Source organism: Stigmatopora argus, chromosome 17, assembly GCF_051989625.1.
Source record: "Stigmatopora argus isolate UIUO_Sarg chromosome 17, RoL_Sarg_1.0, whole genome shotgun sequence".
Taxonomy (NCBI): Eukaryota; Metazoa; Chordata; class Actinopteri; order Syngnathiformes; family Syngnathidae; genus Stigmatopora; species Stigmatopora argus.
In genome coordinates this window covers 14,917,431-14,935,907 of record NC_135403.1, presented here as the reverse complement: position 1 = coordinate 14,935,907, position 18,477 = coordinate 14,917,431, and the positions used below count along the sequence as shown (strand labels likewise).

The window sequence follows — 18,477 nt, the reverse complement described above, 5'->3', positions numbered from 1 at the left end:
TGGCGTACGCGTCGAGGCCCCCGAAGTCACGCCAGGACACGCTAAAGGCACGCACGCACGCACGGACAGACGGACGTTCCGCCGCAGCGCCGGTCGGGAATGTCGATGAGGACGAGCCGACGGAGCGAGAGGGAGAGAGAGCGAGCGGTCGCTCAATCAGGTGCGCGGGGAGGCGGATGATTACGTGCCGATGAGATTGGGATTTGATGTACTATATGCGACGTGCCGCCGTGAATTATTCATGCACGTCGATGTGCTCGGCTGCCGTTTAAGGTGAAGCAACGGGCTTGAAAGAGACGAGGACGCCATCGGCGGCCGCTCGGCATCAAAGCGAAGGGGTCGAGTCGGAACGCCGCTCACCTTAAACGCTCTCGGCGAAGAGGCGCGAGGACGAACGCCTTCAAAAGCGCGCTGCCAGTCGAGAAAAGTCCAAATCTCCACAAACATTGGCCGGCCTTAGCGCGTCATGGCCTTTGCCACCCAGAGAAAAAAAAAACGGGAGGCCGCGCCTGCCTAGTAAGCTAGAAAGGGGCTCCAAAAGAAGCTAGGAAAACAAAAAGGCCAACGGAACAACAAACCCCCAAAATGGCTAAGGTTTTTGGCCAAATGTCCTTTGTCAAAAAGGATCTTTGGTCCCTCCCGGACGTTTAGCGGCGGCCAAAGATTTGGTGGCTTTGCCATTTTTGGGGCCTGACCTTTGACCTTCCGCGCGAGCGGATGAAGTGACGCTCGCTCGGGGAGAATCCCCAGCATCATTAGCGCGGCTTCAAACGACGGCGGCGGTTCCCGACGGAGCACGTCCTACATACGCTTATCTGCTGAACTTCACCTGAACTCTGACGCTTCCTCGTTTGGCCCGCGCGCTCACGTTTCCACGGCAACTCCATTCTCGCGTCCGTCCGCCACGCGTTTATTAATTATTATTATTATTATTAGGTTTTTTTTATGAAAAAAGTTTAATCCACTCAAATGTGATGAGACATTTTCCCATTTTATTGAACGAACAAACGCCTACAAACATTTGATCGACGAGTAACGGATTGTGGAATGACAACAAAGGCATTCAATTCAATTCGATTCGATTGTATTTTCCAGTGTCGTTGTCGCCCCCTGGCGGTCAAACTCGGGGTCGATACGTCCTCGTCACGTGTCTGTAGATGAACAGAATATCGTTTCGCTTTTAAAAACGTCACATTGTCGCTGAAAGCAAACTTTTTTAGGGGGCCCAAGTGCCATACGTAGGCTCAAATCGATGTGGAAAAAAATGAATTATAACTCGGTTTTCCCTTTGACCTAAGCTTCCGTTTCCGTCGTCAGCAGGAAAGATCGTCTATCCGCGAAGAGGCATCGCTCCAGCGGGCGAGGCACGGGCCCAGCGGTCGTCTACGCGAGTCGTGCCTGGCGGGTGGCGGTCCAAGTGAGAGCTGGTCTCAGCGGGGGAAATCTGCGAAAAGAAGGTGACGACGCCAGTGAGAAAGAGACGAAAGGTAAGAATAGCGACGTGTTCCCACCCAAGCGAACGCAAGTCAACGTCACACTCGGCGACGGCGACGGCGAGACAAGTGTCGTGACGTCAACGTAGCGCTCGGAGCTCTCGACTGACGCGACTGAAACTTTGCGAAGCCGATGTCGTAGACGCGCTTGCTTGTGACGTCACAGGGGAGCATGGCGGAGCAGAACTTGGAAGCCAAATTGAAGACGTTGCTGAAGCGGGATAAGATTCAGTTGTGGACGGAGCCGTACACCGACGAGCGGCAGCAAGCCGGAAGCGCCCACATGCAGGTGAGGCACTTTGTTTCCTCGTGGCAAGCTCGCCAACGAGTTGTTTTGGCGGTGGGAGGCGCTCCAAACGGCTCTTTGAGGAGAGGTCGCTCTTGGCCCGGCGGGCGGAGGGGTCGAAGGGTCGAAACCAAGTCTTGTCCCCCCCCACCCCCTCTTCAGGAACTGGCGGAACGCTACGGCGTCCTGCTGCATCTGCCGGCCCAGGAGGTGTCTGGTGCCCTGGAGCGCCTCCGCGCACGGGCGCTCCAGCGAGGTCAAGGCAACCGCACCTTCAAGGAAACAGATGTGGCCACGCTGGAGCTGCTGCTTCCGCCGGCCTGTCGAAAGGTACGACCATCCATCGACTGGCGCCGTCACGACCGGTTGTAAACACCACCGCCTTCTCACGTGTCCTTCTCCTCCTCCTCCCAGGACGGCCGGTCCCGGATGTTCCTGGAGAGCCGCTTGGACGTGCTCGCTCAGGAGTTCATGGACAGGTAAAACGGCGTGGATGGTGACCAACCGATCGATGGACCCACCGAAATGCTCCGGTCCCCTCCCCAGGATCGCGCGAGAAGTGGGCACGCTGGAACACTTCAAAGTCATCCTGAACGGGAAGACCCTGGACGGCGGTGAGCGCACGTTGCCGGGCCCCCCGCCGCTCGGACCCCCGCCCTCCCTGAAGGCCGCTCCGCTCGCCGTCCCCAGGTGCGCGGCTGGACCAGCAGGGCGTGGGCAACCACAGCAAGATGATGGTCCTCAAGGTGGGCTCCCCCGCCGCTTCGCCATCCGCCTCGCCGTCCACCTCGCACGACCGCAGCGTCCAGCGCACGCACAGGGGCTTCCAGATACTCTCCGAACGAGGTACGTCCGGAGCTTGACGGGGGGCGGCGGCGGCGGCCCCCGTCCGGCCGTTTTCGGTCGCGTTGGTACGACGTGTTTCTTTTTTAAAGCCCAAATGTATTTGACGGAAGACGGCTAGCCTCGTGTCGGTCGACAGACGGCAGCGAGGACCCGGAGAGCGCGCCCTTCCTGGAGGTGGCCGACCAGAAGGGGAACCCGCTGGAGATCCCCCGGCAGGAAAAGAAGGCGCTGATCCTGGCCATGGGGCTCCACGAAAAGGGGCGGGCCCTGATGAAGCGGAAACGCCACGACGAGGCGCTCTGCCACCTGCTGCAGGCTGACCTCCACTTCAGGTGAGGGCAAAGGTGGCGGCAATGGCAACGGCAACGGCAACAATGACTGACGGACAGTGACCTCGATCGACCCCGCGCTCGCTTGACACTGACGCCCGCCCGCCCGCCCGCAGCCGGTGCGGCTCCACGCTGCTGGGCGCGGTGGACAACTACGGCGTGCTGCAGCTGGACGTGGTGTGGTGCTACCAAGCCCTGGAGGCCCTGTCCTGCCTGGAGGACGCACGCGAGCGCCTGCGGCGGGCCGAGGACTGCTTCCTCCGCTGCTACGGCGAGCGCCGCCAGAGGCTGCTGTCCATCAAGGGCAACGCGGGGCGGGAGGAGGCGCTCTTCCTGCGCCTGCACCTCCTGCGGAGCCTCCTGGCCTTCGTGGACGGCGACGACCCGCAGGCGCGCAGACAGCTGGAGCAGGTGAGGAGCCGGCGGATCCGGCGACCGCTCGACCGGGGCGACCCGTCGACTGACGGCGAGCGCCCAACCCCCGTTCCCCCAGGCCGAGTCGCTGTGCGCCCGCCTGCGTCCCGACGGCGAGAAAATGACGGAGCTGATGCTGCTGGGCTTCAGCGAGCGGGAAGCACGGATGGGCCTGCGTGCGTGCGGCGGCGACACGCACGAGGCCGCCGTGCTCATCGCCAACCAGCGACAGGTCAGTGTTTTGGCCGGCACCGACCGCCGCTCCAATCGGACGCCTTTTTTGGCCCCTCCCGCCAAGCGGCGGACTTTTCTTTTCCTCCTGCCTTGGCCACTCAGGAGCGGGAGGAGCTGCGGCAGCGCGAGCGCCTCCAGCGGCGACGGACCCGGGCCGGCTTGGCCGTCCTGACCCAGGCGGGCTACGCCGACAGGGACGCCGCCGTGGCGCTGCGTCAAGCCGACGGCGACGTGGCGCGTGCCTTCCAGGTGGCTGCCCCCTCCCTCCATCCCGTCCGTCCCGGCCACCAAACTTACTTTCCCACCTCTCAGATCCTGCTGGATGCTAGCCAAACGCCGGCCGCGTGCGGTACGGAAGAGCAGGTCCTGCGGGTAGGTCAGCCGTCTGCCCCGCCCGAGCTGGTGCGTAGCGTGACGCACCACAACGCAACGCTCCGCCCTTCTGTGGCCAGTTGTCGTATTTGGGTTTCGAGCGTTCGGAGGCGGAGGCGGCGCTGGCCTCGACCGACGGCGACATCCAATCGGCCGCCGAGCTTCTGATGGACAACGGGGGTCGGGTCCCCCGGCCCGCCGCGTCCCCGGACTCCCCGGAGGAGGAGCCCGCCACGTCGTCCGGCTCCACGGGTACGTCCGACCCGCCGCGCGTCACCGCGTCCAAAGCGTGCGTGAGCGTCTCTTTGTTTGCACGGCAGACGAGAGCGAGCTGGTCAAGGAGGTTCTGGAGGACATCCCGCGTCACGAGGACGACTACTTGGACCTGACGCTGGAGGAGGAGCTGCGCCTCATCGACAGCATCAAGACGCACCTGGTGCGCTCGCCGGCACCCTGATTGTAAGAAGGCCGTCGAAATGAGCGCCAGCCCCTTTTTTGGAAAGATATATTTCTAGACATTGAGCGCCACACAAGTGCAAATGACATTTTATTTGCAGATATTAGAAAGCAACACAAAGTTCAATGAACAGTAGTCTTCAACTTAAGTTCTATTCAGCACCGACAAACCGTTCAAGTTGCCCCCGACCGAGCGTTTAAACATAAACATTTGACACGTGCGTTTTAACACACAGCTCCAACCCCCCCAAAACAAATGAGCAGACATAAAGTAAAAAGCCACGTGGAGGGCCCTTCTGAGCCTCCCTCCTTCCCGCCCGCTGGCCACCGAGACGGGCGTCCGAACCGTGGGACGTCCGTCGCTGCCTCGGCTTGAGCGGCGGCGGCGGCAGCGCGGGCGGTCGGTACGATGCGGGGTGAAGAGTTTGGCGTTTCAAAAAGGCTTTTTTGGGAGAAGGGGGAAAAACATCAAAAAAGTGGCCCTCATCGTCCAGATGGCTCCGGCGAGTGGGCGGGCGCCGTCACTCGTCGGAACCGGCCGAGCGCTTCTTGTTGCGTTTGCGCGGGGACCTTTTGGGCGATGCTTTGTCTGGGAGGGCAGGAGAAAGGAAGAAAGAAAAGAACACATTAGCGCGAGAACTCCAACAGTCTATCAAGCAACATACAGGGTGTTCCAAAATGTTGAACCCCATTTCCTAGGCCAATCATTTTCCTTGGAATGACCTCCAATTTTACAGCCTGTGTAGAAACCTTTCAAGTTTAGGTGTGAAAGCTTTGCCATTTCTATCTCTTCGGGTTAACAAATGCCGTGCACTTGAAAAGAAAAGGCATTTTGCGCCCATTCAAGTCATCCAAGAAGACGTGGCTGCTCAAGTGGTTAGTGCGTCTGCCTCACGGCTATGGAGCTCCGGCCGCCCGGGTTCACATCCCGGCCGGCCCGGCCCGGGAATACCAGCTTGCTCTAAGGCAGTGGGTGCCTGGTATTCCCAGGCCGGCCGGGATGTGAATCCAGGTGGCCAGAGCTCCATAGCCGTGAGGCTGACGCACTAACTAACTAACTAACCACTTGGATGACTCGAGTGGGCGCATACGGTCGGGTCAAACATTTTGGAACACCCCCTGTATGTTGCCCTTTGGAATGAATCAAGTTTTGGACAGACGGAAGTAAGTGGGAAACCCGCCCCACCGAGCCGTTTCCAACGTCTCGAGACGACGGTTACGGACGACTAGCCGCGACCGAGCCTCACCTCTGCAACTCTGCACTGAAGGCGTGAACCGGAGAGCGCCGGAAGCCAGAGAACAGACGAGAACGTAAGCAAAGTTCAGAAAGGGGGAGGAAAATGAGAAAAGGACAGACTGAGCGAGCGAGCGTCTTACTGATCTGGTTGAGCGTTTCTTGCGGGATCCAGCTGAGATCCACGTCGTTGTGACCCGATGTTCCCATTTCCACTTTAGCGGCCGGACGCCGCCTCTGTCGGACGGACGGACGGACGCAGAGGTGGGAGGGTGGTCCGGCGGAGTCACGTCTTTTCGGCTTTTACCTTTCGGGACTCCAGCAGCTGGTGAAGGCCCACGATGACCAGCAGGCTCAGTCCGGACAGGAAGACGTACATGAAGATGCTGTCGCAGAAGGAGAGCGGGAAGACCTCGTTGAATGCAAGCATTTCAAAAGAATAAAAGAATTGACGAGCACGACAACAACAAAAAAGCTTTTGTCACGTCTCTCCGTCGAGTCCGTCCTCCTTCTCGGTCACGGTGACCGTCTGGTTGAAGACGGCGTCCTGGAAGACGTTCCCCTGCTCCAAAAGAGAGGGCCGGTCAAGGGAAGGGCGCGTTTAGCCGGCGGTGGCGGCGGCGGCGCCCGCCGGGCTCACCTCGCCGTCCTTGTAGTTGAGGTTGACCACCAGGCCGAAGGGACGCCCACCCATGGGCTCTGCCGGAACGAAGGAGTACTCGAAGGTGGCCTGGCGACCGGGCGCCACCGCCGTGTCCAGCTGCAGCGCCGTGAAGTTCTGGATGTAGTACTGGTAGTCCTGGCCACCCCCCAAAAAAGACCGGCGTTTCAAAGGGCCCATCTTTTCTTTTGCTTTTTTTACTGCACTCTGCCGATACCGTACGCTGGTAATTCCAGATAGAACGTTGGCGGTCAGTCACCTGCGGGTATCGGAAGGATGCGTCCAGGGAGTCCACCACAAAGTCCTCGGAACCTTTATTGGTGAAGCCCAGCAGGAACTTGACCACGTCGTTGGCGGGGAAGTCTGCGGGGTGGGCCCTTTTAGTGAATGACTGGTCGCAGGCACGCCGGACGGAGCAAAGCGCCCGACGGTCCGCTCACTCACCTTCCCCTTTGACGAACAAGATGGCGGTGTCGGCGTCGGGCGAGGCCCGCATCTCGCCAACCGACGGCTCCTCCTCCTCGTCCTCCCTTTCTTCCGCCTGAAACGAGGCGCGGTTTAGCGGCCGGCTCAGGTGTGGTGTGGGCGGGGGCCGGGCACTCCCGGTCCTCACCAGTTGGGTGTTCTCGTCGTCTTCCACTTCGGCTTCGTCGTCCTCGTCGTCGGCCGGCACTTCGTCCGTCGCGTCTTCTTCCGCGGCCTCCTCGTCCTCCGTGGGGTCCTCGCCGCGAACCACGGCTCCTGCGCTCGCACAAACGGGTGTGTGAGTCACTTCCATTAAAAAATATATATATAAACTCTTTTCCTTCAAGGTGTGTGTGTATTGACATTCTTGAAAAATACCAAATTGCTTAATTTCTAGCTTCTTTTTTTTCGTGAAACATTGATCATTTCAATCCATTGTAAAACCACAATAGATGAATAAGAGACTATTTTAACACCCCGTGAAGCAATTCGGGGACAAAGTTTGCACTTGATTGCTCTGAGGAGATTAGAAGATGACCTCTTGAGCAATTTACAATTGACTTTTGAATGTTTACATTGATGAGTGCTTAGCGCGTTGCCTCACGGTGCAGAACCTGGGTTCAAATCCAGGTCGGTCCACCTGTGTGGAGTTTGCATGTTCTCCCCGAGCATGTGTGGGTTTTCCCCAGGTATTCCGCTTTCCTCCCACATTCAAAAGACATGCGTGGTAGACTGATTGGACACTAAATTGCCCCTAGGTATGAGCGCAAGCGTGATTGGTTTATTGTCTCTTTGTGTCCTGCGATTGGCTGGCCACCGATTCAGGGTGCCCCACCCCTTCTGGCCCGATCTCAGCTGGGATAGGTTCCATCACCCGCCGCGAATCTAGCGAGGATAAAGCGGTTTCGCAAATGAGATGAGATTTCAATGCAATCAGTGCTATCCAATGGAGTTTCTTAGCTGGCGACTAGCAGGAAGGACACGTCAGTCTAAACGAAGCAAACTCTAATTTAAAGGTAATCATGTGCACAATGCACGCGGGATAATTCAAGCACTCTGTGTACAAACTAGGGTTTGTCGGAAGTCGTTATATTAACAAAATTAACTATGAGAATGATGAGGCACGTCAATTGAAGAACAGACGGTCTTTACCCGGATGCTATTCCAAGCTAGCGCTAGCGCTCGCCCAGGCCAACGCCGCTCCTGCTGGACAAAAGGGTTCCCCAAAAAACAAAATATACAAACCTCTAAAAACAACGTGCGCAGGGAACGACAGCAGCATCACGAGAAGGAGTTTAGGAAGAAAGGACATCATTTTGTACAACAATAAGTCGCCACCGGTTCATTCACGCGAGACAGTAGCAACAGCGACGTCCCCCTGCTTTTCTTCTACGCTTTTGGCTTCTTCTTCGTGGGTAGGTACACCAGAGCAACTTTACCGTGGAGGTTGAGTGACTGCCGCCCTCTGGTGGATTCATTGCATAACTGCAATAGAGCGGATCCTAGTTATTTTGGAACTGTTTGATTCTGACCGGATGTGGATAAACAAGAGTGACTAACATTTACACTTGTTGTAATTGTGCCCAAAAGAGGTTTTCTTTACTGTTGTGCTTGGTTTTGACAGCATTGCAACAAATTAATGATAATAAAAATAGAGTTTTGGTATTCATTGAGTTGTTGTTCAAAACAAAAAATAAAGTTGACAGCAGGTAAAAAAGCAACGAGTTAGTGATCGTGAAATCGTCCCAAAGCATTCTATTAAGGACTTACAATGATATGCTGTGATTTATTTCACTGGAATTTCTTTCAATTAGTGGCTTGTTACTCAATTTGTTTCTATCTCTAGCCATCGGGGAGATATGAGATGCTGGGCCGATGATGAGCTAGTAAAACTGTTGCTATTTGAAATTGGGCGACGTGATTTTAAAAAAAAAATCAACAGGTATAGTAAGGATTCTTTTTTTTTTTTAATGACCATGAATTGTAAGGCATTTTTTAAAGACCATGTATAGTGAGGCTTTAAAAATGACCATGTATAGTAAGGCTTTTTTCTTAAAAAACTGACCGTGTAAAGCTTTTTTCTTAAAAAAAACTGTATGAAAATGAAAAATGATCATGTATAGTAAAGAGTTTTTCTTAAAAACAAGACCATGTATAGTAAGGCTTAAAAAATGACCATGTATACTAAGACTTTTTTTTTTAAATGATCATGTAAAATAAGTAAATGTATAGTCTCATTTCATCTCATTTTCTGAACCGCTTTATCCGCATTAGGGTAGAAGGAAACAAAGGAGGATGGATTTTATGTACAAATAAAAAACAAATAAAAAATATTTTTGGTGAGTAAAATGTGGCTATATTCCTAAATAATATTTCAATTGTATGAGGTTATTATTGATGCGTTTTTATATGTGTCGCATAATACACGTTAGTATTATGAAAACAATGTAGTATTTTGATGTGTCTATTTTTGATACGCATTACCTACGTCAGAGTTCAAAGGTCGGCTCCACCCTTCAAAATGGCGGATGAGCCATCTGCCAGTCCGCTAGTAGACTGCAGGCAGCTCAGAAGTGACCATTTACCGAAGAAAGACCTGATCAAGTTCTCACAGGACACGGTACGTTGTCATTTGGGGATTTCGAAGCCCCAGTTGTCATTTGAAGAGGGCTTTACGACGGTAGTAGCATGCTTCCATCGCGTCATGTGGCCCAACGTGGATGATGCAGACAGTCAAATGTTTGCAAACAAATTGGCTACATTGCGTTAGCTACAGCTCTTAATGTTTCATTCCATTGTGTGTTTCAGTTCCTCAACGAACACGGATTGCTGGGAAACATCAAGAATGGGGCCATAACAGCCAAAAAGGAGCAACTTGTCGACGCCATAACGAGCTGTTTGTCAGCAAAGTGAGTCATTTTTTTTAAATAGTAGTTTCTATTTACTATATCCGTGTCATCATTAAATATCAGCGTTCGGTAATCACGGCTTTGCTAAATTGGCTTGTTTTTCATTATGAGACATTCCAGTTTTGAATGCAAACATTAACTGGCTTGGCGTTGAATTTTTTTTTTTTTTTTTTTTAAATAGCAACAACTTGTGTGGATGACTCACACCCACATAAATGCCATCAGTGGAGGTGTAAGGAATAAACAGTACACTTTTATAGAATATAGACATTTCCCTTCACTTTCTTAAAGGAAGACCTCAGGGCTTGGACCTTTTCATTTTTTTTTTTTTTAATGCGTTTGAGACATTCAGTCAACAAAAACGCAGGGGCCGTTTTTCACTTGAGTTTAAACATATGATAAAATAACAATTTTCCCTCATTATAGGTCTCCAAACTGGTCCTCGAGGGCTGCTGTGGGTGCAGGTTTTGCTTTCAACAGATCCAACATTAACAGTTTAACCTATGAGGTTTCTGCTGAAAAAATAGAATCACCTGAATGCAATGCAGTGATTGTACTACTAGGATACCAGTTCCAGATTGGTGGAAAGGTTTCTTCTTACAGTTTGGAATGAAAACCTGCACCCGCCGCTGCCCTTTCTGGAATAGTTTGGGGACCACTGGTCAAAATGAGCAATTCTATAATCATGCTGTGTTTTGTAGCGGTTTAAAGCCACGGACGGACACGGACGGTGGAAGAGGTGACAGCTGTCAAGAAGTCAAGGCAAAGGTTGTGGACGATGTAGGACCCAAGTGTTTCAGGTGATTTATTTTCTTGTAATGCGTAGTAAACCTCCTCATTGTGTATCTTGCTTCTCTTCAGTGTCCACCCAAGTTGACCAAATCAATGCTGAAGAAAGATGACCAGACAAACTTTCCCAAAAAGGGTGACAGTGGTGGACGGTGGCACACTTTTTGACAGCAACATCCCCTCAGGTACTTGTCATTATAGAGCAGGTGTCTCCAACTCTGGTCCTCAGGGTCCCTATCCAGTATGCTTTCCATATCTCCCACCACATTTGAATCAAATGATCAAGGTGTGATGGAGGACATGGAAAATAAACTGGACTGGGGCTGGAGGTTATTTATTTTCTTGTAATGTGTATGTTGCTTCTCTTCAGTGTCCACCCAAGTTGACCAAATCAACGCTGACGAAAGATGACCAGACAAACTTCCCCAAAAAGGGTGACATTGGTGGACGGCGGCACACTTTTTGACAGCAACATCCCCTCAGGTACTTGTCATTATAGAGCAGGTGTCTCCAACTCTGGTCCTCAGGGTCCCTATCCAGTATGCTTTCCATATCTCCCACCACATTTGAATCAAATGATTACGGTGTGATGGAGGACATGGAAAATAAACTGGACTGGGGCCCCTGAGGACTGCAGTTGGAGATCCCTCTTATAAAGACATTTTTAAGTCACCCAATATTTTTTCCTCCTAGGCCTTTAATTTTGTGTGCGATGAAGGCCTGCTGACTGAGGAAAAGAGAGCCTTTCTGATGTTGGTAAAACCTAACTTTTTACTTAACTAATCCTGGACTTAGTCTATTGTGTGTTGACCCTCTTTTTTTATTTTCCAGAATGCCAAGAAGAGATTCTTTGTCCATGACCAGCAACACATATTGAAATGCTAGCTGGCTTATGTGGAAAAATAAAAGTTCTTGAAATGTACATTTGCATTCTTTTTTGCTAGTTATATGAAGAAAAAACAAGTGGCTTGACATTTGAAAGTTTTTATTCAAAGGTACACATTGGTATGAACCGTCTTCTCCACCTGTAGACAAGATTAAAACATGTTGAAATTTTTCTAACACTTAGGCTAAAAAAAAACAGTTTTTTTTTATTTAAAACACTTAGAAATATTTCAACATACACTTAGTCAGAAAAAAGTAAGCAATTTGGAATTTTTTTTAAACAATTAAAAGACTTAGAAAAATTTCAACAGCACTTATAATTTAAAAAAAATCAACATAACACTTAGGCAAAAAAAAAAAACTGGGCTTTTGAAATGATAAAACACTTAGAATATAAACACCAAAAAAATAAAGGAAAAAAAAGACCATTGAGGGTCTTGGGTCTTTTTTCTCCAAGTGTTTTAACAAAGACAAATGACACTCAAATCTCTTTTATTAAAATTTCTGACTGAAAAAAAGAAGTGAGATCCTCCTTACCTTAAGGATCTGGTCACCATGAGCCAGAGAACTCCTGACTTCACCTAAGAGGAAGGAGAGTAAATTTAGTCAATAAAATAGATCTGGATGAATACTTGGATATTCGACAATAAACGAACCTCTCAGAAGACTGCGTTCAGAGATGAGGCATCACTTGGAGACCCTCCAAAGTCTGGACCTAATGTGTGCAAAAAAAAAGAAGCAAAAGTTAGCATATTTAGACACTGGAGATTCAACAAATAGACTTACATTTTTGTTGTTAAATCTAGTTTGACCTTGATGAGAAGACCAAAGATGATGCTAAACGGGGGAAACTTCATTTAACAAAGCTATTTAGGAGTTGCCAAACAACTAATACAGGAAGAGAAATCTTACAGAGTTCAGAGACGCCGCATCATCTTCAAGTGGGCAACCTGGGAAGATCACCTGGACATGGACCTGATGTCTGCAAAAAAAAAAGAAGCAAAAGTTAGCATATTTAGACACTGGAGATTCAACAAATAGACTTACATCTTTGTTGTTAAATCTAGTTTTACCTTGATGAGAAGACCAAAGATGATGCTAAACGGGGGAAACTTCATTTAACAAAGCTATTTAGGAGTTGCCAAACAACTAATACAGGAAGAGAAATCTTAGAGTTCAGAGACGCCGCATCATCTTCAAGTGGGCACCCTGGGAAGATCACCTGGACATGGACCTGATGTGTGCAAAAAAAAAAAAAAGAAGCAAAAGTTGTCATATACAGAGACTGGAGATTCAACAGATGGGATTAGTTTTACCTGTAACCTCAAGGGTTTGAGTGTCCTGGGGCACACGGGAACAACTGCATCTTGATTTAACCAAGCTATTTGGGAGTTGACAAACAATTATTACATGAAACAGAAATCTTACAATAAATGATCAAGATAAAGAATGAAAATAAGTTAGTGAGTGATCCGTGCTAATTTCCCTTTTCCAGACAAGGCGATTAAATATACAGACTGAAGTTAACAGCTAGTAGAAAGTTGGCTTAACAACTTTTGATTAAAATGATTTGTTTAGCACTCGCAGTGAAAACTATCAGTACATACATCATTTTGGAGTGAGCCTTTAGCTAACAAACTGTCCGTTGATATCTCGGCTTTGTTTGAATCCACTCAAAGTCTTTCTACACGACTCGAAAATGGAGAAAACAGACTATAGATCTCTTAGTATTAACATCAAGACGACACTTGTCGTGGTCAAATGGAAAGCGTTGTCGTGACGCTAATGCTAAGATAGCTTGTCACATGTGGCACAGAGCCCAAACTTAAATTGTCGACGGTGCGGTCAACCTGGCATTAAACTTACAGATTGGTTGGCGGTTTTGCTACATTGATTCCTAAAAAATCTGCCGGTAGCGTGATAAAAATGCACTTAGGCCAGTAAATGGCTCGACGGCTTACCTCGTTGGCGTGCTTACACGGCCATCTGCATGGACATGGCTGTTGGAGAAGACGAGGCACTGCGCATGTGCTTAATTTACACAGCTTCCTTGAAGATAGGCCACGCCCATATTAGCGACATCTAGTGGTTAAAGACACGATCTGAAACATACATGGTCATTTTAAAACAAACCTTACTGTGCGTGGTCATTTTTTTATTTTTATTTTTTAAATAAAGCCTTACTATACATGGTCATTTTAATAAAAAACCTACTGTGCGTGTTAATTTTTTTTTAAAGCCAATGGTTGTTTTTTTAAAGAAAAAAAGCCTTACTATACATGGTCGTTTCAGAAAAAAGCCTTATCCTTATTCATGGTCGTTTTTTATTTAAAAAAAGGCTTTCTATATATGGTCGTTTTTATTCAAAAAAGCCTTACTATACATGGTCGTTTTTATTTAAAAAAGCTTTACTATACATGGTCGATTTTTAAGGGGAAAAAGCCTTACTATACATGGTCATTACCAAAAATAAATAAATAAATCAAGTCGTCAGATATCACCAATATTACTGGAGAGAGTGACTTTCTACAATTAGGATTTTCGTTTTATGACAAATGGTCATAAAATAAAGGAATTTCGAATTGGAAAAGTCATCATTGAGCCGTCTTCTTTTCTGTCCTTGTGCGATCTTTGAAACGATTAAAAAACACTAAAGGCAATTCGATTGGGAGATATTAATACTGCAAGTGGAACTCTATCTTTATAGAAGCTTGCAATGTAGAAAACGGGAGCATTTCTTACCTTTTCGGCATGCTTCGAGTACACAAAAATCAGCCAACGTCAAAAACAACAACTTCTTGCTGGACTTCTGTTCATGTCGTTTAACAAACGTGTCTTGGTTGGAGCGGACCCAAATGAGGCCGTTTAGATCATGCGATTAAAAACCTGAAAAGACGTTTACAAACAAAACAAAAGAGGTCAACGAAAACCCTTTTCTTTCATTGTCTTTTCCGGTCCGTTTCACTTCCGGCTCACCAATGTGACGTCAATTCAGGGAACGCCCTCGACTTTTGCTCGTCTCGAAACAGTTCTGGCATATTTTCAATAATGGTGATACCGAGGTTCGACAGTAGAGGGGACGCGCGTGCTGCCGTAGTCGTGCATTCTTCGTGCTAGCCAGCGAGTGAGCTCGCTCCGGCGAGGAGACGTCCCTGGTGGATTATTCGGTCGCCATTTAACAATTAGATGAGGGAGAGTTGGGGAGGGTAATGAGAGGACGTGATTAACGTCGGTGTCCTTTTTTTCTTTTAGTTTGAAGGTAAACCGGAAGCGCTTTGGTTTGGCGGACTTGGCCTGTCGGTGGCGTTTTCATGCGAAAGGAGCGGGCGGAAGAACACCGCTTGTGATCACCGTGCGTTTCCGGCGCGGAGATTTGACGTCAGTCAGCCCGCAGTTTTGTTTATTTGTCTGCCTCTGTCTACTCGTCGGCCGTCACACCGGTGAGTCTCCGTTCATCGGTCCGTTCGTCCGTCCGTCCGTCCGTTCGTCCGTCCGTCCGTCCGTTCGTCCGTCCTGCTTTGCCGTGCCGTGACGTGACCGCTGTTTTAGCCGAGCAAAGCGCCAACGACTTCGCTCGACTCGCGTCTTGTCACGTCACGCAAGATCCCGTTTTGCAGTCACAGTAATGCACTTTATTCAATGCATCTATTCAAGCCGTGTAAAAAAAACAATGGCAGTCTTTGCTCGGATTGTCCAGACCGGCACCACCTGGCACCACCTTTCGTTACCGAGGACGCCGTTTGACGTGTGGCGTCCCCTCCCCCCGTGTCCAGAGTGATGTGAGGAGGCGATGCCGCCTGCGCCCCCATGGCTCCGCTGCCTCTGCGTTACTTCTGCCTGGGCTGCGCGGTGACGTCGGCCGCCTGGGCGCTGCTCCTCTTCCTCTACTTCACGGCCGAGCCGGGCCTGGGCAGGATCCCCGTGGGGCCGCCTCGCCGGTCGGGGCCCCCGGCACGGCCGGCGGCGGAAATGGGTAAGCTCCGACTCGCCCGATCGCCCGCCCGCCCGTTCGCTCGCATGCCGATAACAGCCACCCTCTCCCTGCGCAGGCATGATCTTCGACGAGGCCGACCGGGAGCTGCGAGACGCCGGCTACCGTCAGCACGCCTTCAACGTGCTGATCTCGCGCCGCGTCGGCCCTCGCCGCCAGCTGCCCGACACCAGGGACCGAAGGTAGGCGGCGGTCCACGCCGCCGCTCGGTCCTCCCCCGAAAGCCCCTCCCCTGACACGCGGCGGCCTCGGCAGGTGCGGCGACGAGGCCTACCCGGAGGACCTCCCGTCGGCCAGCGTGATCATCTGCTTCTTCAACGAGGCCGTCTCCGCCCTCACCAGGACCGTCCACAGCGTCCTGGACCGGACCCCCGCGCGCCTGCTCCACGAGATCATCCTGGTGGACGACCGCAGCGAGCTGGGTAAGCCCTCGCCGCGGGGAGGACTTCCTCCCGAGTCCGAGATGGACGCGAGCCGGGCCAAAGGCGCTTTTGGCGCGCAGCCGAGCTGAAGGACGAGCTGGAGCGCTACGTCCGGGAGCGCCTGCCACGGAACGTCAAGCTGCTCCGCAACCAAAAGAGGGAGGGGCTCATCCGAGGACGCATGATCGGAGCCGAGCACGCCGGCGGTGAGAATCGGAGCCGGCGTTTTGGGGCCGCCGCCGGCGTTTTGGGGCCGCCGCCGTCTCCGAGCCGCCTCTGAGCCTAAACTAGCCCCTTTCCCGTTCCCGCTCGTAGGTGAGGTTCTAGTCTTCCTGGACAGCCACTGCGAGGTCAACCAGGCTTGGCTGCAGCCCTTGTTGGCGGCCGTCCGCGCCGATCGCCGGACGGTGGTCTGCCCCGTCATCGACATCATTTCCGCCGACACGCTGGCCTACTCGGCCTCCCCGGTAGTGCGCGGCGGCTTCAACTGGGGGCTGCACTTCAAGTGGGACCCCGTGCCCGCCGAGCAGCTGGCCGGGGCCCGTGGCGCCGTGGCCCCCATCAGGTAAGCGCCGCCGCCACCGTCGCCGCCACCGTCTAACCTGATTTGGGTCCTCCCTCAGGTCGCCCACCATGGCGGGCGGTCTCTTCGCCATAGACAGAAAGTACTTTGTGGAATTGGGCGCGTACGACGCCGGCATGGACATTTGGGGCGGCGAAAACCTGGAGATCTCATTCAGGGTGAGGCCCACTCGCCGCAACTACGCCCGCTGGCCCGCCAGCTCTAAAAAGCCGCCTTCCTCCCTCAGATTTGGATGTGCGGCGGGCAGCTGCTGATCATCCCGTGTTCCCGCGTGGGTCACATCTTTCGCAAGAGGCGTCCTTACGGCTCGCCGGGGGGCCAAGACACCATGGCCCGCAATTCCCTGCGCCTGGCCCACGTCTGGATGGACGACTACAAGGTGGGAAAGGCGCGGCCGCGGCGCCGACACCGGCGGGCGACCTCGCTCACGTCGTCCGTCTCGGCAGGAGCGCTTCCTGTCCCTGCGGCCCGAGCTGCGCCGACGCGACTTCGGCGATGTCGCCGAGCGCGCGGCGCTGCGGGAACGTCTGCGGTGCCGCTCCTTCCGCTGGTACCTGGACAACGTGTACCCCGAAATGGAGAGCGGGCCGCAGGCGCCCGTGCCGGCTGACAAGAAGGCGGCGCGTCCCCGGGTGCTCTCCCGAGGTTGGGTAAGCGAGCGAGCGAGCGAGCGCCTACCTCCCGAGCGTCCCCTCCGGATGGCCGACGGACGTTCTCCCCTTCCCTCCCGTCAGCTCCGGAACACGGCCGCCGGCCGTTGTTTGGCGGCGCGGACGCGAGCCTCCCAGAAGGGCGGCGCGGTGGCGTTGGCGGCCTGCGACCCCGCCGACCCCGAGCAGGTGAGCGTCCGCCGGGCCTCCGTGGCCGGCTCCGCTCCCGCACCCCCTCCTGACTCGCACGTTTCCGCCCGCGCAGGAGTGGACGTACGACGAGGACGGTCAGCTGATCCTGGCCGGCCTGCTGTGCCTGGACGTGTCGGAGGTCCGGACCTGGGACCCCCCCAGGCTCATGAAGTGTCACGGCTCGGGGGGCTCGCAGCAGTGGGACCTGGAGGTGAGGACCACACGTGAAAATGGCCCCCATTGCCAGCTCTCTCGGCGAAAAAGCCCGTGGTCGGCCGGTGGCGGCGGCGGATGGGCTTCCTTCTCGGAGCCGCCTGACGCCGCCCTCCCGCGTCTTTCCGCAGAAATCGGCGCGGGTGTACCAGGTGTCGGTGGGCCAGTGTCTGACGGCGGACCGGAACGGCCACGTGACCGTGGCCATATGCGACGCCTCGGCGCCGCAACTCTGGCGGCTCCCGGAGGTCGCGGCTTGACTCTTCGAACGCCATCTTGGCACTTTTTGTCGTTGTCGGGCTCGTGCACGATTCCAGCTCCGAAGGAACGGGAGACCAATAAAAAAGTCATTTTTACAACCGTACGCCATCCATCTTCTCTTCTTTGCCGTCCGTGTGCCGCTTTCAAGGGAGACTTACTTGCCTTTTGCTATCGACCGCCTCTGCCAATTCAATTAAGTGGGCGCGGGGGAGGGGCCCAGGAGGGGGTGGGGCGGAGCCAGGCGAGGCTTGCCGGCGGCTCGCATCGAAGCTCAGAAGAAGAAGAAGAAGAAGGGAGGAGGAGGAGAAGGCCACGCACGCCGAGTCCTGAAAAAGCCACACAGCGGCAGAAGATGAAGTCGGAGCTGCTGGCCGTGGCGGCGCTGCTGGCGGCCGTCCGCGTCCGCGGCGCAAAGCTGCTGAGCGGTGAGTCGGCGGGAGGCTTCGTCACCGGCCGCTTTGGGGATTTTTTTTGCCGATGTCAGGCGTGGTCTCCGTCGCGCTCCAATGCAGGCGGGCGGGCGGGCGTCCACACCGGTCTTTTCAGTGGCGTGGCGTCGTCCTTTGACCGCCTGGCCCCGTGAACCATTTGGACAGGCCAGACGGTGTGTTCGGACGGGGATTGCTACAAGATGGCGCACTTCCGCGACGTGTCCAGCCGTGTGGACTTTCGGGAGGCGGAGCTGGCGTGCCGCGTGGACGGCGGCTCGCTGGTCAGCATTGGCAGCGCGCGAGAACAGGATCGCATCGAGGCGTTGCTGGAGGTCCGGCCGGTCCGTCGCGGCCGTCGTCG

At 53.1% G+C, this 18,477-nt stretch overlaps 3 protein-coding genes and 1 long non-coding RNA gene across 15 annotated transcripts; 2 read left to right on the top strand and 2 right to left on the bottom strand.

The window, feature by feature from the left end:
- The first annotated feature begins 1,291 nt into the window (after window positions 1–1,291).
- Window positions 1,292–11,410, top strand: nub1 (negative regulator of ubiquitin-like proteins 1). Of its 5 annotated transcripts, none has more exons than XM_077624407.1 (20): window positions 1,292–1,487; window positions 1,660–1,782; window positions 1,942–2,109; window positions 2,194–2,258; window positions 2,326–2,393; window positions 2,470–2,625; window positions 2,762–2,957; window positions 3,071–3,365; window positions 3,448–3,600; window positions 3,705–3,851; window positions 3,915–3,974; window positions 4,055–4,226; window positions 4,295–4,433; window positions 5,886–9,410; window positions 9,599–9,699; window positions 10,401–10,467; window positions 10,561–10,673; window positions 10,859–10,971; window positions 11,182–11,240; window positions 11,320–11,410. In XM_077624407.1, the coding sequence occupies exons 2-13, from the start codon at window positions 1,666–1,668 to the stop codon at window positions 4,429–4,431; spliced, it is 1,734 nt and encodes a 577-aa protein (XP_077480533.1). In that variant the 5' UTR covers window positions 1,292–1,487; window positions 1,660–1,665; the 3' UTR covers window positions 4,432–4,433; window positions 5,886–9,410; window positions 9,599–9,699; window positions 10,401–10,467; window positions 10,561–10,673; window positions 10,859–10,971; window positions 11,182–11,240; window positions 11,320–11,410. The 5 variants fall into 5 exon arrangements, with proteins under 5 accessions (XP_077480533.1, XP_077480531.1, XP_077480536.1 ...); XM_077624405.1 differs by having other exon boundaries at window positions 10,401–10,479; XM_077624410.1 differs by having other exon boundaries at window positions 10,401–10,479; window positions 11,182–11,244.
- On the bottom strand, window positions 4,509–8,203 carry ssr1 (signal sequence receptor, alpha). Of its 2 annotated transcripts, XM_077624421.1 has the most exons (10): window positions 8,036–8,203; window positions 6,939–7,066; window positions 6,770–6,866; window positions 6,585–6,688; window positions 6,305–6,463; window positions 6,150–6,226; window positions 5,972–6,050; window positions 5,808–5,901; window positions 5,678–5,692; window positions 4,509–5,019 (listed from the first exon to the last, which is right to left on the bottom strand). In XM_077624421.1, exons 1-10 carry the CDS (start codon window positions 8,103–8,105, stop codon window positions 4,952–4,954), a joined length of 891 nt encoding a protein of 296 aa, XP_077480547.1. In that variant the 5' UTR covers window positions 8,106–8,203; the 3' UTR covers window positions 4,509–4,951. The 2 variants fall into 2 exon arrangements, with proteins under 2 accessions (XP_077480547.1, XP_077480548.1); XM_077624422.1 differs by lacking the exon at window positions 5,678–5,692.
- A 46-nt stretch (window positions 11,411–11,456) lies between the features above and the next one.
- On the bottom strand, window positions 11,457–16,018 carry LOC144091789 (uncharacterized). Of its 7 annotated transcripts, none has more exons than XR_013305852.1 (8): window positions 14,116–16,018; window positions 13,335–13,475; window positions 12,690–12,754; window positions 12,447–12,607; window positions 12,160–12,355; window positions 12,030–12,088; window positions 11,911–11,954; window positions 11,457–11,513 (listed from the first exon to the last, which is right to left on the bottom strand). It is a non-coding gene; the product is annotated as an uncharacterized LOC144091789 (long non-coding RNA). The 7 variants fall into 7 exon arrangements; XR_013305853.1 differs by lacking the exon at window positions 11,457–11,513 and having other exon boundaries at window positions 11,705–11,954; window positions 12,160–12,210; window positions 12,286–12,355; window positions 14,116–16,016; XR_013305848.1 differs by having other exon boundaries at window positions 12,030–12,355.
- On the top strand, window positions 14,455–17,788 carry galnt11 (UDP-N-acetyl-alpha-D-galactosamine:polypeptide N-acetylgalactosaminyltransferase 11 (GalNAc-T11)). Its single transcript, XM_077624411.1, has 12 exons — window positions 14,455–14,813; window positions 15,071–15,346; window positions 15,423–15,546; window positions 15,620–15,786; window positions 15,867–15,992; window positions 16,102–16,351; window positions 16,410–16,527; window positions 16,596–16,748; window positions 16,816–17,019; window positions 17,104–17,208; window positions 17,285–17,422; window positions 17,556–17,788. The coding sequence occupies exons 2-12, from the start codon at window positions 15,181–15,183 to the stop codon at window positions 17,682–17,684; spliced, it is 1,680 nt and encodes a 559-aa protein (XP_077480537.1). The 5' UTR covers window positions 14,455–14,813; window positions 15,071–15,180; the 3' UTR covers window positions 17,685–17,788.
- Window positions 17,789–18,477: the final 689 nt, after the last annotated feature.

What these genes read in the sequence shown, in the direction of transcription:
- ssr1 (XM_077624421.1), bottom strand. Translation starts at nt 8,105, where the DNA reads ATGATGTCCTTTCTTCCTAAACTCCTTCTCGTGATGCTGCTGTCGTTC. An exon ending in CTTGTTCGTCAAAGGGGAAG is followed by an intron (nt 6,689 to 6,769) that starts GTGAGTGAGCGG and finishes CCCACCCCGCAG; the next exon opens with ACTTCCCCGCCAACGACGTG. An exon ending in CATCCTTCCGATACCCGCAG is followed by an intron (nt 6,464 to 6,584) that starts GTGACTGACCGC and finishes GGGGGTGGCCAG; the next exon opens with GACTACCAGTACTACATCCA.
- galnt11 (XM_077624411.1), top strand. Translation starts at nt 15,181, where the DNA reads ATGGCTCCGCTGCCTCTGCGTTACTTCTGCCTGGGCTGCGCGGTGACG. An exon ending in TCTGGATGGACGACTACAAG is followed by an intron (nt 16,749 to 16,815) that starts GTGGGAAAGGCG and finishes CCGTCTCGGCAG; the next exon opens with GAGCGCTTCCTGTCCCTGCG. An exon ending in CGCAGCAGTGGGACCTGGAG is followed by an intron (nt 17,423 to 17,555) that starts GTGAGGACCACA and finishes GTCTTTCCGCAG; the next exon opens with AAATCGGCGCGGGTGTACCA.
- nub1 (XM_077624407.1), top strand. Translation starts at nt 1,666, where the DNA reads ATGGCGGAGCAGAACTTGGAAGCCAAATTGAAGACGTTGCTGAAGCGG. An exon ending in CCGGAAGCGCCCACATGCAG is followed by an intron (nt 1,783 to 1,941) that starts GTGAGGCACTTT and finishes CCCCCTCTTCAG; the next exon opens with GAACTGGCGGAACGCTACGG. An exon ending in CGCGCAGACAGCTGGAGCAG is followed by an intron (nt 3,366 to 3,447) that starts GTGAGGAGCCGG and finishes CCGTTCCCCCAG; the next exon opens with GCCGAGTCGCTGTGCGCCCG.